The 18,717-nt window shown below is 36.2% G+C and overlaps 1 protein-coding gene across 1 annotated transcript in view; it reads right to left on the bottom strand.

Moving 5' to 3' along the window:
• The window catches only part of ANKRD42 (ankyrin repeat domain 42), a 77,987-nt gene that overhangs the window by 45,242 nt on the left and 14,028 nt on the right, over positions 1 to 18,717 (bottom strand). Inside the window, exons 5-7 of the mRNA XM_027039653.2 lie at positions 9,996 to 10,103; positions 6,736 to 6,855; positions 5,274 to 5,409 (exon numbers count right to left, since the gene is read on the bottom strand). Of these exons, the coding sequence (XP_026895454.2) occupies positions 5,274 to 5,409; positions 6,736 to 6,855; positions 9,996 to 10,103 (364 nt within the window). The remainder of the gene's footprint in view (positions 1 to 5,273; positions 5,410 to 6,735; positions 6,856 to 9,995; positions 10,104 to 18,717) is intronic.

Here is an 18,717-nt window from a genome sequence, read left to right as displayed (position 1 = left end):
AACATGTGGAGGCTAAACAACCTACTACTCACCAACCAACAGGTCAATGAAGAAATCAAAGAGGAAATCAAAGTATACATGAAGGCAAAAGAGAATGGAAGCATATTGATCAAAAATCTTTGGGATGCAGCAAAAGCAGTTCTAAGAGGTAAGTTTATAGTGATACAGGCCTACCTCAAAAAACAAGAAAAATCTCAAATAAACAATCTAACCTTACACCTAAAGGAACTAGAAAAAGAAAAAAAGAATACCAAAGATTGCAGAAGGAAGGAAATAATACAGATCAAAGAGGAAATGAATGAAACAGAGACGAAACAATAACAAAAACAACAATAACAGTAAAAGAAAAGATTAATGAAACCAAGGGCTGGTTCTTTGAATAAACAAAACAAAATTGATAAATCTTTAGCCAGAGTTATCAAGAAAAAAATAGAACTCAAATAAATTAAAATCAGAAATAAAACAGGAGAAATAACAACTGACACCACAGAAATACCAAGAAATATAAGAGACTATGAAAGATCATATACCAACAAATTGGACAACCTAAAAATGAAGGATAAATTCCTAGAAACATAAAATCTTCCAAAACTTAAATAGGAAGAAATTAAAAAACTGAGCACACTGTTTACTAGTTTAAAAAAAAAAAAAAAAAGAATTGGTAATAAAAAAAACTCTCAACAGGGGAGCCTGGGTGGCTCAGTTGGTTAAGCATCTGACTTCAATTCAGGTCATGATCTCACAGTTCATGAGTTCGAGACCTGCATTGGGCTCTGTGCTGACAACTCATAGCCTGGAGCCTGTTTTAGATCTTGTGTCTCCCTCTCTCTCTCTCTGCCCCTCCCCCACTCATGCTCTTTGTCTCTCAAAAATGAATAAACATTTAAAAAAAAAAAAAAGCCTCTCAACAAACACATCCAGGATATGAAGGATTTACAAATAAATTCTACCAAACATTTAAGGAAAAGTTAACACCTATTCTTTTCAAAATATTCCAAAAATTCAGAGAGGAAGAAAAACTTCCAAATTTGTTCTTCAAGGCCAGCATTATCCTGATACTAAAATCAGACAAAGATACTACAAAAAAAAAAAGATGATGACAATAATGGTGATAATGACTACAGGCCCATATCTCTGATAAACATAGATACAAAAATTCTCAACAAAATATTAGAAACTGAATTCAATAATTCACTGAAAAGATCATTCACCACAATAAAATGGGACTTAGTCCAGGGAGCAAAGATGGTTCAATATTCAAAAATCCATCAGTGTGATACAACACATTAACAGGAGGAAGGATAAAAACCATATGGTAATCTCACTAGATCCAGAAAAAGCATTTGACAAAATACAACATCCATTCATGATAAAAATTCTAAACAAAGTGGGTAGAGGGAACATACCTCAACATAGTAAAAGCCATATAGACAAACCTACAGCTAACATCATACTCAATGTTGAAAACCTGACAGCTTTTCCTCTAGATCAGGAATAAAACAAGGATGTCCACTCTCACCACTTGAATTCAACATAGTACTGGAAGTCCTAGCCACAGCAATTAGACAAGAAAAATAAAAGGCATCTAAATCAGTAAGGAAAAAGTTAAATTATCACTATTTGCAAATGACATGACACTATGCATAAAAAAAACCCTAAAGATTCCACCAAAAAACTACTATAAGTAATAAATGAAGTCAGTAAAGTGGCAGGTCACAAAATTAATATACAGATATCAGTTGTGTTTCTACATACCAATAATGAAGCAGCACAAAGAGAAATTAAGAGATCAACTCCAGGGGTGCCTGGGTGGCTCATTTGGTTAAGTGGCCAACTTCAGCTCAGGTCATGATCTCATAGTTCGTGAGTTCAAGCCCCGCATCGAGCTCTGTGCTGACAACTCAGAGACTGGAGCCTGCCTCAGATTCAGTGCCTCCCTCTCTAACCTCCCCCGCTCTGTCTCTCATTTTCTCAAAAATAAACATTTAAAAAATTTTTTTTTAATTTCCATCTAAAATTGTACCAAAAAGAATACCTAAGAATAAAGTTAACCAAGGAGGTGAAAGACCTGTACTCTGAAAACCATACATTAAAGAAATTGAAGATGACACATATGAAAACAGACACCAGGCTCACAGACTGGAAGAATTAATATTAATAAAATGTCCATACTACCCAAAATAATCTACAGACTTAACACAATCCCTATCAAAATACCAAGAGTATTTTTCACAAAACTGTAACAAATAATCCTAAAATTTGAATGGAACCATAAAAGACTCTAAAGAGCTGAAGTAATCTGGGAAAACAAGGACAAAGCTACAGATATCACAATCTCAGATTTCAAGAATAACTACAAAGTTACAGCAATAAAAACAGTATGGTACTAGCACAAAAACAGACACATATATCAGTGAAATAGAATAGAGAGTCCTGAAATAAATCCACAATTACTTGGTCAACTAATTTACAACAAAGAAGAATACACAATGGAAAAAAAGACAATCTCTTCAACAAATGGCACTGAGTAAACTGGACAGCTATATACATAATTATGTAATTAGACCACTTTCTTACCCCATACACAAAAATAGACTCAAAATGGATTAAAGAATTAAATGTGAGACCTGAAATCATAAAATTTCTAAAAGAAAACACAGGCAGTAATCTCTTGGACATGGGCCTTAGCAACATATTTATGGATATATCTTCTCATGCCAAAAAAAAACAAAAGCAAAAATAAACTACTGGGACTATACTAAAATAAAAAGCTTTTGCACAGCAAAGGAAACCATCAACAAAACAAAAAGTAACCTACTGAATGGGTGAAGATATTTGCAAATTATATCCAACAAAGGGTTAATATCCAAAATATATAAAGAACTTAAAGAACTCAACAATAAAAACAGAAATAACCCAATTCAAAATGGCAGAGGATCTCAATAGACATTTTCCCAAAGAAGACATACAGATGCCCAATAGACACATGAAAAGATGCTCAACATCACTCATCATCAGGGAAATGCAAATCAAAACCAGAAGTTTTGGAGAGGATGTGAACAAAAGGGAACTCTCATGTACTATTGGTGTAAAGGTAAACTGGTGCAACTACTGTGAAAAATAGTATAGAGTTTCCTCAAAAAATTAAAAATAGAAATACCATAGGTCTAGTAATTCTACTACTTGGTATTTACCCAAAGGAAATGGAAAAAAAGTAATTCAAAGGGATATATGCAACCCTATGTTTATGGCAGCCTTATCTATAAGAGCCCAGATATGGAAGCAAGCTAAGTGTCCATAGATAGATGAATGGATAAAGAGGAAGTGGTATATATATACAATGGAGTATTATTAGCCATAAAAAGAATGAGATATTGTAATTTTCCACAAGGATGGAACTAAAGAGTATTATGCTAAGTGACTGAAGTCAGATACAGAAAGACAAATACCATATGATGTCCCTTATATGTGGAATCTAAAAACCAAACAAACCAACAAAAAAAAAAAAAAAGGAGAGAGGTAGAGAGAGAGAGAGAGAGAGACATTCATAAATACAAAGAATAAACTGAAGGCTGCCAGAATGAGGAAGGCTTGAAGGGATGGGAGAAACAGGTAAAGGAGATTAAGAGATAGAAACTACCAGTTACAAAATAAATGATGGAGATTAAAAGTACAGCATAAGGAATATAGTCAATAATATTCTAATAATGTTGTATGGTGACGGTGACTACACTCATCATGGTCAACACTGAGTAATATATAGAACTGTCAAATCATTATGTTGTACAACTGACTAATACAGCATGTATGTCAAACATACTTCAATTTAAAAAATGAGAAAAAAAAATTTTAAAGAGAGGTATAGACTTCCAGGAAAAAAAAAATGCTGTTCTACATTTTTAATCAAAAAAAATGCAAATTAAAACCACAATAAAGTATTACACCCAAAAGAATGATTAAAACTAAAAAAAGTAATAACGACAAGTATTAATGAGAGAGTAGAGTAACTCAAAGTCTTAAATACCACTCAACAGTGTATGAACTGATAACAATCACCTTGGAAAGTCAAGTCAGACAAAAAGGAATACCAGTGTATTATTTTATCCCATAGAGTTCAGAAAGAAAAAAGTACTAATTTTTATGTTGGAAGTGAGATGAGTAACATTGGAGACTCTTCCTTGGTAACCAAAAAGAGGACATGAAAGAGGCTATTTCCTGATCTGGCTAATGGTTACAGAAAACTACTCATTTGTGAAAATTCAATGAGCTGTGCATTGAAATTGGGTACTTCTGTTTATAGTTCAGTTTAAAAAATTATTTAAAAAAAAGAATAAGAGCAAAACAATAATTTCCAGATATATAAAAATTGAGAGTCCATACCAACAGATCTTTTCTATATGAACACTAAAGGATGTACTTTGGAAAGAAGCAAAACAATCCCAGAGAGTAGGGTAAAGGGGTGGAAGAGGAGGCCAAGGTACGAGTCAAATTATGAGCATACAGCACGCCAAGCTAAGAAATCAGAGCTCCATAGCAATCTAAGAAGTTTTTAAGCCAAAAAGTGATTTGAGTGAAGCTATTCAGATATGAACAAGTTTGCCTGGGCTTCCCCCTTCACTTGTTTTGCTACTTAAGATTCTTTTAAGACATAATTCGAGTATAGTTTTTAGTAACCTGCACTCCACTCTGTGACCTATTCCTCTTCTGAATTTCTACAGCACCTCTTAGAGGAAGACAGAGTGTTTAAGGTACAGGTCTCAAATAGCCAGTTAATCGCAGGCTAGCCAACTGCAGTTAGAAAATTAACTCAAATACATGAGTATCCACTATTTATGATTTTTTTATAAACAGTAGTCTGGGAAGTGAAGCTGTATGAAGTTAAAAAATAATAACCCTAGCGTCAGGCTCTGAGCTGACAGTGTGGAGTCTGCTTGGGATTCTCTCTCTCTTCCTCTCTCTCTGCCCCTTCCCTGCTGTCTCCCCTCACAAATAGACATTAAAAATAATAATAATAACCCTAGACAGCAGATAAACAAAACAGCTGGTGGGAAGAGTAAACCCAAGTTTAATTTTGCCAATTTCTCTTTTGCTGATACAGTTCCAGAAAAAAAAAAATCTATCATATGACAGGTATATAACATAGGTGTAAGAGTAAAAAAATGTTCATGTCAATGTATTTACTACTTTGGTTTTTGAGGGACTGTTAGAATGATGACAAGCTTAAATTTCCTAAACACAATCAATCATTTAAAAGTTGCTTTTGTAAAGAATACCTGGAAGGTTTCCATTGTAGTCCACATCTTCTATGCCGCATCCCCATTTAACTAGAAGCTGCAAACAGCCGAGCCTCCCATGAAAAGCTGCATAGTGCACAGGTTTCCATTCTCTCTTATCAGTCACACTGGGATCCTAGAGGTAACATTCACAAGAACTCAGTTTTTTTTCCATTTTTAGAAGAAACAATAAGTCAAGCAGCTTAATTCTGCAAATGAAAATTGGAGGCTGTTCTTAAAAATATAAGGCAAACAACAAATTTAATAGAAAAATTTACTACTGATTTAAACATATGAGCTAATAAAATACTAATGAAATTTTATAAAATAGTCTTTAAAAAAAACAATAGCTAGTTTCATAAAAATAGTTTTTAAAAAGGGACTTAAAAAGAACCTGTGTTCTTGACCAATAAAATGAAAGGGATGTACTCAAATGATCCAATCATATCTTTGAGAGCATAAAGAAAGAGTTAATGACAAAATAAAAATGCTTAATAGTCCTTTAACTTTTTCTCAACTCTTACCACAATGTCTTCAATATGGTTAGTTCTTTTAAGTTTTTTTTTTTAACAACCACTGGGAAATATTAAAGTAAATATTACAATAAAGAAAATTTCTGAGGCACCTGGGTGGCTGTCGGTTAAGCAGCCAACTTTGCCTCAGATCATGAACTCGTGGTTTGGTGGTTTGCGTTGGGCTCTGTGCTGACAGCTCATAGCCTGCAGCCTGCTTCAGATTCTGTGTCGCCCTCTCTCTCTGCCCCTCCCCCGCTTGCATTCTGTCTCTCTCTCTCAAAAATAAACAAACATTAAAAATCACTTTCTAAATTAGTGTATGAAATAAGTTACAAAACAAACAGGCAAGCACACAGAAATTCAGAAAGATTTACAATCACTGGTTAAGATGTATTTGAAAACTTCAGAATCTTCCCAGTTAAACTCTGAACTGACATGAAGAACCCACAGCTTCTGAAATACTTTGCACTGCTAAATTGGAGTTGGTTTCTATTTTTTAAAGTTTCTTTATTTTGAGAGAGAGAAAGTGCACATGCACAGTCAGAGAAGGAGAGAGGGAGGGAGGGAAGGAGGGAGAGAGGGCGTAAGGGAGAGAGGGGAAGAGTGAGAGTGACAGAGAGAGAGAATCCCAAGCAGGCTCCAGGTTGTCAGCATAGAGTCCAATGCAGGGCTTGATCCCATGACCCTGGAATCATGAGCTGAACCGAAATCAAGAGTCAGAAGCTTAACTGACTGAGCCACCCAGGCGCCCCTAAACTGGGTTTTTTTGAAGCTTTATCTAAATTATTGCTCCCATGTTTAAAGACAGAAAAGTTAAAGAGATATATCAAATTACTTCTCCAAAGTCATATAAGAGATTTTAAAAGTCAGGAAGAGATAACCAGGCTACCAAATGCTACTCTACATATCTGATTATACATTCTCACATATTAACAAGAATCTCTTACCACTCCACTTCGAAGCATTATCTGTAAAGTGAAAGAATGTCCGTGTGTTGCAGCAAGGTGTAAAGGAGTGCATCCACGATCATCTTGAGCTGCCAGATTTGCCCCATTGATTATGAGAGCCTCAAAATAGATATATAAGAGTTTACATAAATATATATATATATGCTAAATCATAAACGCAGATTCAGATTATTAGGCAAGCAATTTACCAATCTATAGCTACATTACTATATAAATTCTTACACATGTGCCACAAAGTATGAGAAATTCTTAGCTAATACTAAGAAAACACTTGAGATCCTTTTTAACCTTGTCTAAGAGATATTTATAATAACTGATTTCACACTCTGATTTGAGCATGTACATATAATTTATAAGGCATGCTTTCAGGAACAGAGATTAATAATCACTAAATTAAATATTTTAATGCTAAGCTAATAAACTAAAAAAGTAAACTTCCACTATTTCAAAAGCAGTATCTTTTATTACCTGAGTTTCAAAATACTGTAAAAGGATTATTTATTAAAGTAACTAGCTCTAGCTCCAAATAAAATTTCTAACTGCATCTGAGGAAATCCCATCAGAATTTACAATTGGCCTAGTTTCTGTATATGGGTTATATCATATACATAGCCCATCTCTCTATATAGTATACCAAGTGATTGGTTTAAAAGAATTATTAGTTAATATTTTTTAATATTGTATTTCTTTAATGTTTGTTTATTTTTTAGAGAGAACATGAGTGGGGGAGAGGCAGAGAGAGAGAAAGAGAGACAGAGAGAGAGGGAGACAGAGGATCTGAAGCAGGCTCTGTGCTGACAGCAGACAGCCCAACAAGGGGCTCAAACCCACAAACCTTAAGATCACGACCTGAGCTGAAGTCAGATGCTTAACCAACTGAGCCACCCAGGTGCCCCTAGTTATACTCCCTCAGACTTTGTTTCTTTTTTAACCAGTCTGTATTTACCAGTATCTTAGCAAAAGACTCAGTCATAATTCTTATCAAGTTTTAAGAATAGTCTCCATAATTAACAAACTAGTCAATAATCATCACAAACCATATTCTGAGTGTTTGCTGTGTTTTAAAAATCACTACAAAGAATATGAAGACATGTCAACCTAGGGAATTAGGACATACATAGAGACAAAGATCATCAACTATACAAAGAAGTCCTTGATAAGCAACAACTACACAGTATAGTACCAAAAAAGTACTACAAAATCTCTGAGAATGAAGAGAACAAAGGGAATGGTTTCATCTAATGATTAGAGGAAGGAAAGCAACAAGTAAAGCTTCATTCGACCCTGATGTTCCCTGAAGTTACTACGGTATTTGCTCTTCCATTGCCTACTTCTCAAACTAATACCTCAATGCCTCAACTTCAAATTCCCCTGCAAACCATGTGCCACCCCTAACACTACATGGAAATACAGCAATCTCGCCTGATAGTGAGCTCTCAAGTCCAACAGCATTTCCTTAGCTTCATCCTGTAACTGTGATACTCTACCTAACTTCTCATACTTCCTCCTTCATTTGCACAGCCCTAATGAACCCTGGCTCTCCTATCTCCCACTTCTTCCTCTGAATTCTTTACTCATTTCTCCACTTCCTACCATCACTGCTAGTAACATTCTTCAAAATTCAATCCTCAATACTCCCTTTTCTTCTCTATACTTTATTACTCCTGAAATCTTTGTCTCCAGCACCCCTTTCAGCTGCCTGGACCTTCTGCACGTGAATTACCTACAGGGCCCCTAAACAACATGTGCCAAATTGAACTCAACATTTTTGCTCCTATATCTCCCCTGCCTTTCAGATTTATGTATCTGTAGTGTCATACTTATCTGTCATTCTGTCTTTAAAATTAAATGAATTTAAATTTAATTTTAATTTTTAAAATAAATTTTAAACTAATTTAAATTTTCACTCTATTCTATCAATGCCTGCTTTGCAAGATGTCTTCAATCATTTTCTTTCTTTCCCAGTGCCACCATAAAATTTCCCCCTCTATGGGTAGTGATGACACCAAAAGTCTCTAACTGGTCTTCTTGCCTCCAAATCATCTCCTCATCCTAGGTAATCCTTGATAAATCTTGTTAGAATAATCTCCTGAAAAACTGCTTTCATTACTTCATTCCTCTATTAACGCTCATGTGCATGTGTACGTATGTATAAGTATGCATGTATTATATGTATGTGTAAGGTATATATTAGTATGCATATAAAAACTCTGTCTCTTATACAAATTAATCTTTATTCTACTTCTAAGATATTTTACATACCTGGCTATGCACACTTAATTCATAATAGTATATAACAACAAAACATCTACAATTCAAACTCATATAATGGTTTATCCCCTGAACACCTTTATTTTTCCAATTCCAGTATTTCACATAGAATTATAGATAGAGGTTAATAGAATAAAATCTAGGTTCCAGTCCTGGCTTTGTCACTTACTTAGGCAAGGTACTTAACTCTCTGAATCTGTTTCTTTATCTATAAAAAGGGGAACACATAAGATTGTTATATTAAATGATGCGATGCATGGAAAACTGTAATTGACACATAAAAAGTGATAATCATTATTTTTATTTGCTCCTGATATAAACTCTACTTACAATGCTTCCTCACTATTTAACTTTCTGAAATCAACCTGTTCTTTTAGACTTAGATGAAGTTTTATTTCCTCCATTTATGATTCCTCTATCACCTTCCAATCATTAGAATCTTAACCATAGACTGTGCTCTTTATTGTTTTATAACTCACTGAGTAAATGCTTACCATTCCCAAATAGAATCTCAGGCTTCTTATACCCAGGAACTGTTTGCTTATACAATTTTGTATTCCTCCAAATTCCAGTTTATTTCAGTACACTGATTATATCTAGTTACTCTAATAAGCTAGATCCTGCATATATTAATGTGTAACTCTGGTAAAAAAAAATACATTAAATAAGAAATTTTAGACGTGGCAAGCTATGAAGGAGATAATCTGGGCATGTCTATGACAGCCCTTAAAACAATCTATCAGATAGCCAATAACTTCAGAGATAAAAGGATCCCCAGTCTCACATAATTTGTTTAAGTTGTATTTGGTACCAAAATATCTGAGTCATAGAATTCAGTAAGTTCTTGTTTAGGACAAAGAACTAAATCTATGGATCAAATTATTAGAATAAAAGCAACAACCCAACCAAACTATGCTAAAGTAATCAAACTTACCAATTTTTAAAAAAGTAACCAAAGTTATTATTACCTGCATACAAGCATCTTGGCCTCTGATTGCAGCTATGTGAGCTGCTGTCCAACCTCTCATGGTTACTTGGGTGATATCAGCTCCATGCCAGAGGAGCCAGTGAAGACACTAAATTAAGTAGATAATCATGTTAACAAGTGGTAAGGCAAAACTGGTTTTTTAAATCTTTAGATCTTTGTTTTTTGTGGGGTTTTTTGGGGGTAAACATTAGGGAATGGTGGGAGCTATGGCAAAGTGAAGATCACATTCCTTGTCCATAAAATGTAGATGCTACTTAATCTCAGCCAGTTGTTGCTGTAAGTGAAATGCTGATCCAAATCTTTTATTTCACCAATACTGTGTAAGCCGAACAAAACACATCTGTGAGTCAATTTCACTCAATGGCTGCCAATTTGCAACCTCTGTCATAGACCTTTAAGGGGGGCCAAAAGCTTCTGTCAGAGCAAACATTGTTATTCTGATGACACTAAAAAAATTTTTTTTATTTTTTTTTTAATGTTTATTTATTTTTGAGACAGAGATAGACAGAGCATGAACAGGGGAGGGTCAGAGAGAGGGAGACACAGAATCTGAAACAGGCTCCAGGCTCTGAGCTGTCAGCACAGAGCCCAACGTGGGGCTCGAACTCACAGACCGTGAGATCATGACCTAAGCTGAAGTCGGCCGCTTAACCGACTGAGCCACCCAGGCGCCCCAAAAGAAATTTTTTTTAAGTGGCTTTAAAAAATGGCTGAGGCAAGGGTTGGGGCACCTAGATAGCTCAGTAGGTTAACCATCCAACTCTTGATTTCAGCTCAGGTCATGATCTCACGGTTCCTAAGTTCCAGCCCTGCATCAGGCTCTGTGCTGACAATGTGGAACCTGCTTGGAAATCTCTCTCTCCCTCTCTCTGCCCTTCCCCCAATTGATTCGCTCTGGCTCTCGTTCTCAAACTCGAAAGAAAGAAAGAAAGAAAGAAAGAGAGAGAGAGAGAGAGAGAGAGAGAGAGAGAGAGAGAAAGAAAGAAAGAAAGAAAGAAAGAAAGAAAGAAAGAAAGAAAGAAAGAGGAAGGAAGGAAGGAAGGAAGGAAGGAAGGAAGGAAGGAAGGAAGGGAGGAAGGAAGGAAGGAAGGAAAAGAAAAAGAAAAATGGGGCAAGGGTCAAATGCATCCTCATTTAATATTTTAATTAACATAAGTCTCAATAGATTACAATACTAGAGGTCTGAGCCACATACGGTATTACTGTCTTCACATGTTCAAGTTTGGAGATTCTATCTGCAAGAAGTTTCTTTTTAAAGAATTTATTGTCAGGGCACTTGGGTGGCTCAGTCGCTTAAACAACCGGCTTCAGCTCAAGTCATGATTTCACAGTTCGTGACTTCAAGCCCCACATCGGGCTCTGTGCTGACAGCTCAGAGCCTGGAGCCTGCTTCGGATTCTGTGTCTCCCCTTCTCTCTGCCCCTCCCATGCTCATGCTCTGTTTATGTCTCTCAATAATAAATGTTAAAAAAAATTTTTTTAATTAAAAAAAAAAAGAATTTATTGTATGGGGGCACCTGACTGGCTCAGTCGGTAAAGCATGAGATTCTCCATCTTAGAGTCATTAGTTCAAGCACAACACTGGGTTGGAACCTACTTAAAATTTAAAAAAGAAAGAGAGAAAGAAAGAAAAGAAAGAATGAATGAATGAATTGATTGTATCATTGGGATACACCGTCACACCAGTTATAGCTGCATCACTTGTTAAAAGGCTTTTAACATTTAGGTATCATTTGCCTGTCAGAGAGATAAAAGGCCAATAAAATATGATGACAAAAAAAAAGGCTCAACTTCACTACTAATCACAGTAAGTTATCAATTTATCAACAAATATTTAGGGACAGACTACTGTATGCTAACACCATTCAGTTACAGGAGAATAAAATCATTGCAAACATTCATGTATAAGTTTTTTATTTCTCCTAGATAATATGTTTAAGCAGGATTGCTGGAACATAAGTAAAGCATATGTTGAACTTTATAAGAAACTACCAAGCTGTTTTCCAAAGTGGCTATACCATTTTACATTTCTACTAGCAATGTACAAGAGTTCCAGTTGCTCCCTATTCTTGTCAATACTTGGTAGTATCATTTTTGTTTGTTTTGCCATTCTAATAAGTATGTAGTGGCATCTGACTGTGGGTTTAATTTGCATTTCCTTAATGGCTAATGATGTTGAACATGTCATGTGCTCAATTGCCATCCAATTGCCATTCAATTGGTACTTTTGAAGTGTCTATTGAAGTCATGCACTCATTTTTTATTTGGGTTTTTTGTTTTCTTACTACCAAATTATAAGAGTCTCATATATTCTGGCTACAAGTTCTTAGATATATGATCTGCAAATATTTTCACTTATGTTTTCTCCCAGAAGTCTTACAATATTAAGTTTTACCTTTGTTTATGATCTATTCTGAGTATATTTTTACATGAGGTGCCAAATATAAGTTGAGATTCATTTTCTCACATACGACTGTTCCATTGTGCCAGCAGCATTTAATGAAAATACCATCTGTTCTCCATTGGATTGCATTTGTATCTTTGCCAAAAATCAACTGACCAATCAATAAGATTTCAAAAATGGCTAAATGAGGAGCTTGGCAAATCCTCCCCAAGAAGCAATGATAAAACCAGATAAAGTTTTCAAAAACAACAATTTAAAGACTCTGGGAATTCATCAGAGGCATATAGCAGAATAAGAAGCATTTACTCAAGAAAATCTTCTGAATCTCAGTAACAACAAGTGGAATCTGTGGCAGATTAGCCTGAGACTACAACTATCCCTACCCCACAGCTATAGGGTACAGAATTTCTCCCCAGCTGAACAGCTCACTGTCTTGCTGGAGGGACTGAAAATTTCATGCCCAAGCACATAGTCAAAAACAATTCCAAACCCAAGTGGCCAACAATCTGGGAAAGCCAATATTAGAGCTCACCTGAAGTCACAATACTGGGTAAGACAAAAAACAAAAGACCTCCCATAAAACTAATAGAAACACCCAAGAAATTAGAGAGCCAGTGGGCCTTGCTAAGATTCCACTTATCCCTTGTAATCCAAAAGGCCATCTACATATACAAAGCTGCTTATTCTCAGGAAAGATTGAAGAGGGCCCAAGTTGGCTATATATCCCTGGCTAAACACATTATTTTAAAAAATTTAAATTAAAAAAAAAAAAAGCAAAGTCAAGCTGACTTATAATAAACTGCTTGGACTTGGAAAACATTCCCCAAGCCACACACAGACTCATCAGCGAAAGACAGAAACCTTACGGGCTCAAGGTACCTAAGCACAACCTCTGATCAGTCACTGATGCAATAGTAACCCCTAGGAAGCCAGGCTTAAAGATAATAAGAATTTTCTTTAAAAAAAAAAAAAAAATTATAAAAAAAAAAAAGTTTGGGGGCCCGGGTGGCTCAGTCAGTTAAGCATCTGACTCCGGCTCAGGTCATGATCCCACGGTTTGTAGGTTCGAGCCCCGCATCAGGCGCTGTGTTGACAGCTCAGAACCTGGAGCCTGCTTCCAAATCTGCGTCTCCTTCTCTTTCTGCCCCTGCCCCACTCACGTTGTGTCTCTGTTTCTCAAAAATAAAACATTTTTTTAATTTATTTAAAAAAGTAAAAATTTTTTTTTAAAAATAATAAGAATTATTTTCATGTGTCTGTTGGCCATCTGGATGTCTTCTTTGGAAAAGTGTCTATTCATGTCATCTGCCCATTTCTTCACTGGGTTATTTCTTGGGTGTTGAGTTTGCTTTGGATACTAACTCGTTATCTGATATGTCATTTGCAAATATCTTCTCCCATTCCATTGGTTGCCTTTTAGTTTTGTTGATTGCTTCCCTTGCAGTGCAGAAGCTTTTTATCTTGATGAGGTCCCAATAGTTCATTTTTGCTTTTATTTCCCTTGCCTTCAGAAATGTGTCAAGTAAGAAGTTGCTGCAGCTGAAGTCAAAGAGGTTGTTGCATTTTCCCCCCTCGGGTTTTGTTTTTTTTTTTTAATGTTTATTTATGTTTCAGAGACAGAGTGCGAGCAGGGGAGGGACAGAGAGAGAGATACAGAATCCAAAGCAAGCTCCAGGCTCTGAGCTGTCAGCACAGAGCCCAATGTAGGAATCGAACCCACAAACCATAAGATCATGACCTGAGCTGAAGTCGGTGCTAAACCGACTGAGCCACCCAGATGCCCCTCCTCTCTTGGGTTTTGATGGTTTCCTGTCTCACATTTAGGTCTTTCACCCATTTTGAGTTTATCTTGTGTATGGTAATAAGAAAGTGGTCCAGTTTCATTCTTCTGCATGTTGCTGTCCAGTCCTCCCAGCACCATTTGGTAAAGAGACTGTCTTTTTTCCATTAGATATTATTCTTTCCTGCTTTGCCAAAGATTAGTGGGCCATACATTTGTGGGTCCAATTCTACATTCTCTATTTTTTTAATTTTTTTTCATGTTTATTTATTTTTGAGAGAGACAAACAGAGCATGAGAGGGGCAGAGAGAGAGGGAGACAGAATCAGAAGCAGGCTCCAGGCTCAGCTATCAGCACACAGCACAATGCAGGACTCAAACTCATGATCTATGAGATCATGACCCGAGCTGAAATCCGACACTTAACTGACTGAGCCACCCAGGTTGCATCCTCTAGTCTCTTCCAATGGTCTATGTGTCTGCTTTGTGTCAAAACCATACTATCTTGATGATTACAGCTTTGTAGTAGAGGCTAAAGTCCAGGATTGTGATGACTCCTGCTTTGGTTTTCTTTTTCAACATTACTTTGGTTATTCAGGGTCTTTTGTGGTTCCATACAAACATTAGGATTGTATGTTCTAGCTCTAAGAATAATGCTGGTGCAATTTTGACTGGGATTGCATTGAATACGTAGATTGCTTTCAGTTGTATTGACATTTTAACAATATTTGTTTTTCCAATCCATAAGCATGGAATGGTTTTCCATTTCTTTGTGTCTTCTTCAATTTCCTTCATAAGTTTTCTATAGTTTTCAGCATACAGATCTTTTATATCTTTGGTTAGGTTTATTTCTACATATTTTATGAAAAGATGTTCAATATCACTCATCATCAGGGAAATACAAATCAAAACCACATTGAGATACCACCTCACACCAGTAAGAGTGACTAAAATTAACAACTCAGGAAACAACAGATGTTGGCAAGGATGTGGAGAAACAGGAACCATCTTGCACTGTTGGTGGGAATGCAAACTGGTGCAGCCACTCTGGGAAACAGTGTGGAGATTCCTCAAAAAATTAAAAATAGAATTACCCTACAATCCAGCAATAGCACTACTAGGAATTTATCCAAAGGATACAGGAGTGCTGATTCATATGGGCACATGTACCCAATGTTTATAGCAGCGATTTCAACAATAGCCAAATTATGGAAAGAGCCCAAATGTCCATCAACTGATGAATGGATAAAGAAGATGTGGTTTATATACACAATGGAATACTACTTGGCAATGAGAAAGAATGAAATCTTGCCATTTGCAACTACCTGGATGGAACTGGAAGGTATTATGCTAAGTGTAATAGAGAAAGACAGATATCACATGTTTTCACTCAAATGTGGAATTTGAGAAACTTAACAGAATACCATGGGGGAAGGAAAGGGGAATAAATAGTTTCAAACAAGAGGGAGGTAAACCTTAAAAGATTGTTAAATACAGAAAATAAACTGAGGGCTGATGGGGAGACTGGGGAGAGGGGAAAATGGGTGATGGGCATTGAGGAGGGCACTTGTTGGGATGAGCACTGAGTATTGTATGTAAGCAATGAATCATGGGAATCTACCCCCAAAGCCAAGAGCACACTGTACACACTGTATGTTAGCTAACTTGACAATAAATTACATTTAAACAAATTTTTTTTAATTTAAAAAAAATAAGCATTTTTAAAAACAAAAACAAAAAAACTAAGCAGCGACTGCACACTGTGGGGAACAGATTCCATACACTTAGTCCAGGTAAGTCAACAAGCAAACACATAGCAACAAGCACACCTGAATAAGATCAGAATTCAAAGCTGCTACAATATATAATCTAAAACGTGCAGTTTTCTGGGGCGCCTAGGTGGCTCAGTCAGTTGAGCATCCAACTCTTGATTTCAGCTCAGGTCCTGATCCCAGGGTTGTGGGATCACGCCCCACATTAGGCTCCAGGCCTAGCGTGGAACCTGCTCGAGATAGTCTCTCTCACCCTCTGCCCCACTCGAACTCTCTCTACCTCTCTCAATTAAAAAAAAAAAAAAAAGCGCTGTTTTCAAAATGTCTAGGCAAACAAAAAAAATTATGAGATGTATACAATGATCAACAGAAACAATATCTGAAAGGGCCCAGGGTTGGACTTAATATGACTTAATATGGCAGTTATTATAAACAGTTTGGGATAACTAAAAGGAATTTTTTTTAAAGAATTTATATTTAGGGGCGCCTAGTGGCCCAGTCAGTTAAGCATCTGACTCTTGGTTTCATCTCAGGCCATGATCTCGAGGTTTTGTGACTTCAAACCCCATGTCAGGCTCTGTACTGGCAGAGCCTGCTTGAGATTCTCTGCCTCCCTGTCTCTGCCCCTCCCCCACTCACACAGTCTCTGTTTCTCTCAAAATAAATAAACTTTAAAAAATAAATAAAAATGAAAGAATTTATATTTAAAGAATTAAAGGAGGGGCACCTGAGTGGCTCAGCTGGTTAAGCATCTGACTCTTGATTTCAGCTCATGATATCACAATTCATAAGCTCAAGCCCCACGTCATGCTCTGAACTGACAATGTGGAGCCTGCTTGGGATTCTCTCTCTCTCTCTCTCTCTCTCTCTCTCTCTCTCTCTGCTCCTTCCCCAATAGTGCTCTCTCTTTATCCCAAAACAAATAAACATTTTAAAAAATTAAAGGAAAGTATGATGACAATGACTCATCAAAGAGAAATAAGTCAGTCAGAGAAAGACAAATACATATGATCTCTCTCTTATGTGGAATTTAAGAAACAAAACAAATGAGCAAAGTTTAAAAAAAAAAAGAGAGAGAAGACAAACCAAGAAACAGACTCATAACTATAGAGAACAAACTGATAGTTACCAGAGAGGAGGTGACTGAGGAGTGGCTGAAACAGCGATTAAGGAGTATACTTATAAAATTTTTTTCTTAACACACACACATATAGGAGCCTGGCTGGCTCAGTCAGCGGAGCATACAACTCTTGACCCTGTGAGGGTTGTGAGTTCAAGTCCCATGTTGGGTATGGAGATTACTTAAAAACATAAAAGGGGTCCCTGTATGGCTCAGTTCATTAAGTGTCCAATTTTGGCTCAGGTCATGATTTTGCAGTTCATGGGTTAGAGCCCCACCTCAGACTGTGCTGACAGCTCAGAGCCTGGAGGCTGCTTTGGATTCTGTGTCTCCCTCTCTCTCTGCTTCTCCACTGCTCATGCTCTGCCTCTATCTCAAAAATAAACATATATAAAAAAAAAAAAAAGAGTGCACTTATCAAAAAAAAGGAGGGAGGTACCTGTGTACCCAGTTGCTTAAGTATCCATCTTAGTTAGGCTCAGATCATAATCTCGTGGTTCATGAGTTCAAGCCCCACATCAGACTCTGTCCTGACAGCTTGGAGTCTGGAGCGTGCTTCAAATTGTCTCCCTCTCTCTGTCCCTTCCCAGCTCACACTCTGTCTCTCTCTCTCAAAAATAAACATTAAAAATTTTTTAAATAAAATCTTTAATAGAAATAAATACACACTCATAAAAATGTATTAATTGAATTAAAGTTTTGCTTAATTCATGCTATGTTTGGCAAACAATTCAATTTCAAAGTTGTGGATAAAAATGAATTATATGAATTATAATAAAACTATAAGTATCTATGTTTTTGAGACTATTGTTCAGCTATAGATTAAGATTCATTTTAATTTCAAATAATTGTAATTATTTTGTGTCCATGAATATTAAAATATTGATTCCTATCCAAATATATGAAATACTATTATATTTCCAAGTTAACTTTAAAATGTGAAAGTAGTAATACAATTGCAGAAAATGAAAAAAAAAGAAAATATACACAAAAAGACAAGTTATTTTTATTTTTAAAACATTTTTTTTAACGATTTATTTTTGAGACAGAGAGAGACAGAGCATGAATGGGGGAGGGTCAGAGAGAGAGGGAGACACAGAATCTGAAACAGGCTCCAGGCTCTGAACCATCAGCCCAGAGCCCGACGTGGGGCTCAAACTCACAGACTGTGAGATCATGATCTGAGCTGAAGTCGGACGCTTAACCGACTGAGCCACCCAGGCGCCCCGAGACAAGTTATTTTTAAAACAAGAAAGAAGAAAAAGAAATTCTGGAAGTAAAAAATATATCTGAAATAAAAAGTTTACCATAGGGGCTCAAGAGCTGATTTCATCTCACGAAGAAAAAAAAAACGAAGTCTAATGAAGCATAGTCTTCACTAGTTGTTTATCTAGTGATTGTATTACCAACATAAGTACCACAGTCTTAAGAAATTTCAGAAAGGATAACAAAATGTGAGAGCATTAATGTAGTAGGCAAGTAGAGAATGAGGAGATGATCTTTAAATGGAAAGGTAGACAGGAACCAAAATGTTTTGGTTTAACTTATTTTTGTTAAAATTCAACAAACATTTCTGGAATATCTGTTATGCACTATGATAACACTTAAAATATAAATTTAAGGGGCG

The sequence above is a fragment of the Acinonyx jubatus genome, chromosome D1 (assembly GCF_027475565.1).
Source record: "Acinonyx jubatus isolate Ajub_Pintada_27869175 chromosome D1, VMU_Ajub_asm_v1.0, whole genome shotgun sequence".
In the NCBI taxonomy this organism is placed as follows: domain Eukaryota; kingdom Metazoa; phylum Chordata; class Mammalia; order Carnivora; family Felidae; genus Acinonyx; species Acinonyx jubatus.
This window is presented reverse-complemented; position numbering and strand designations above follow the sequence as displayed.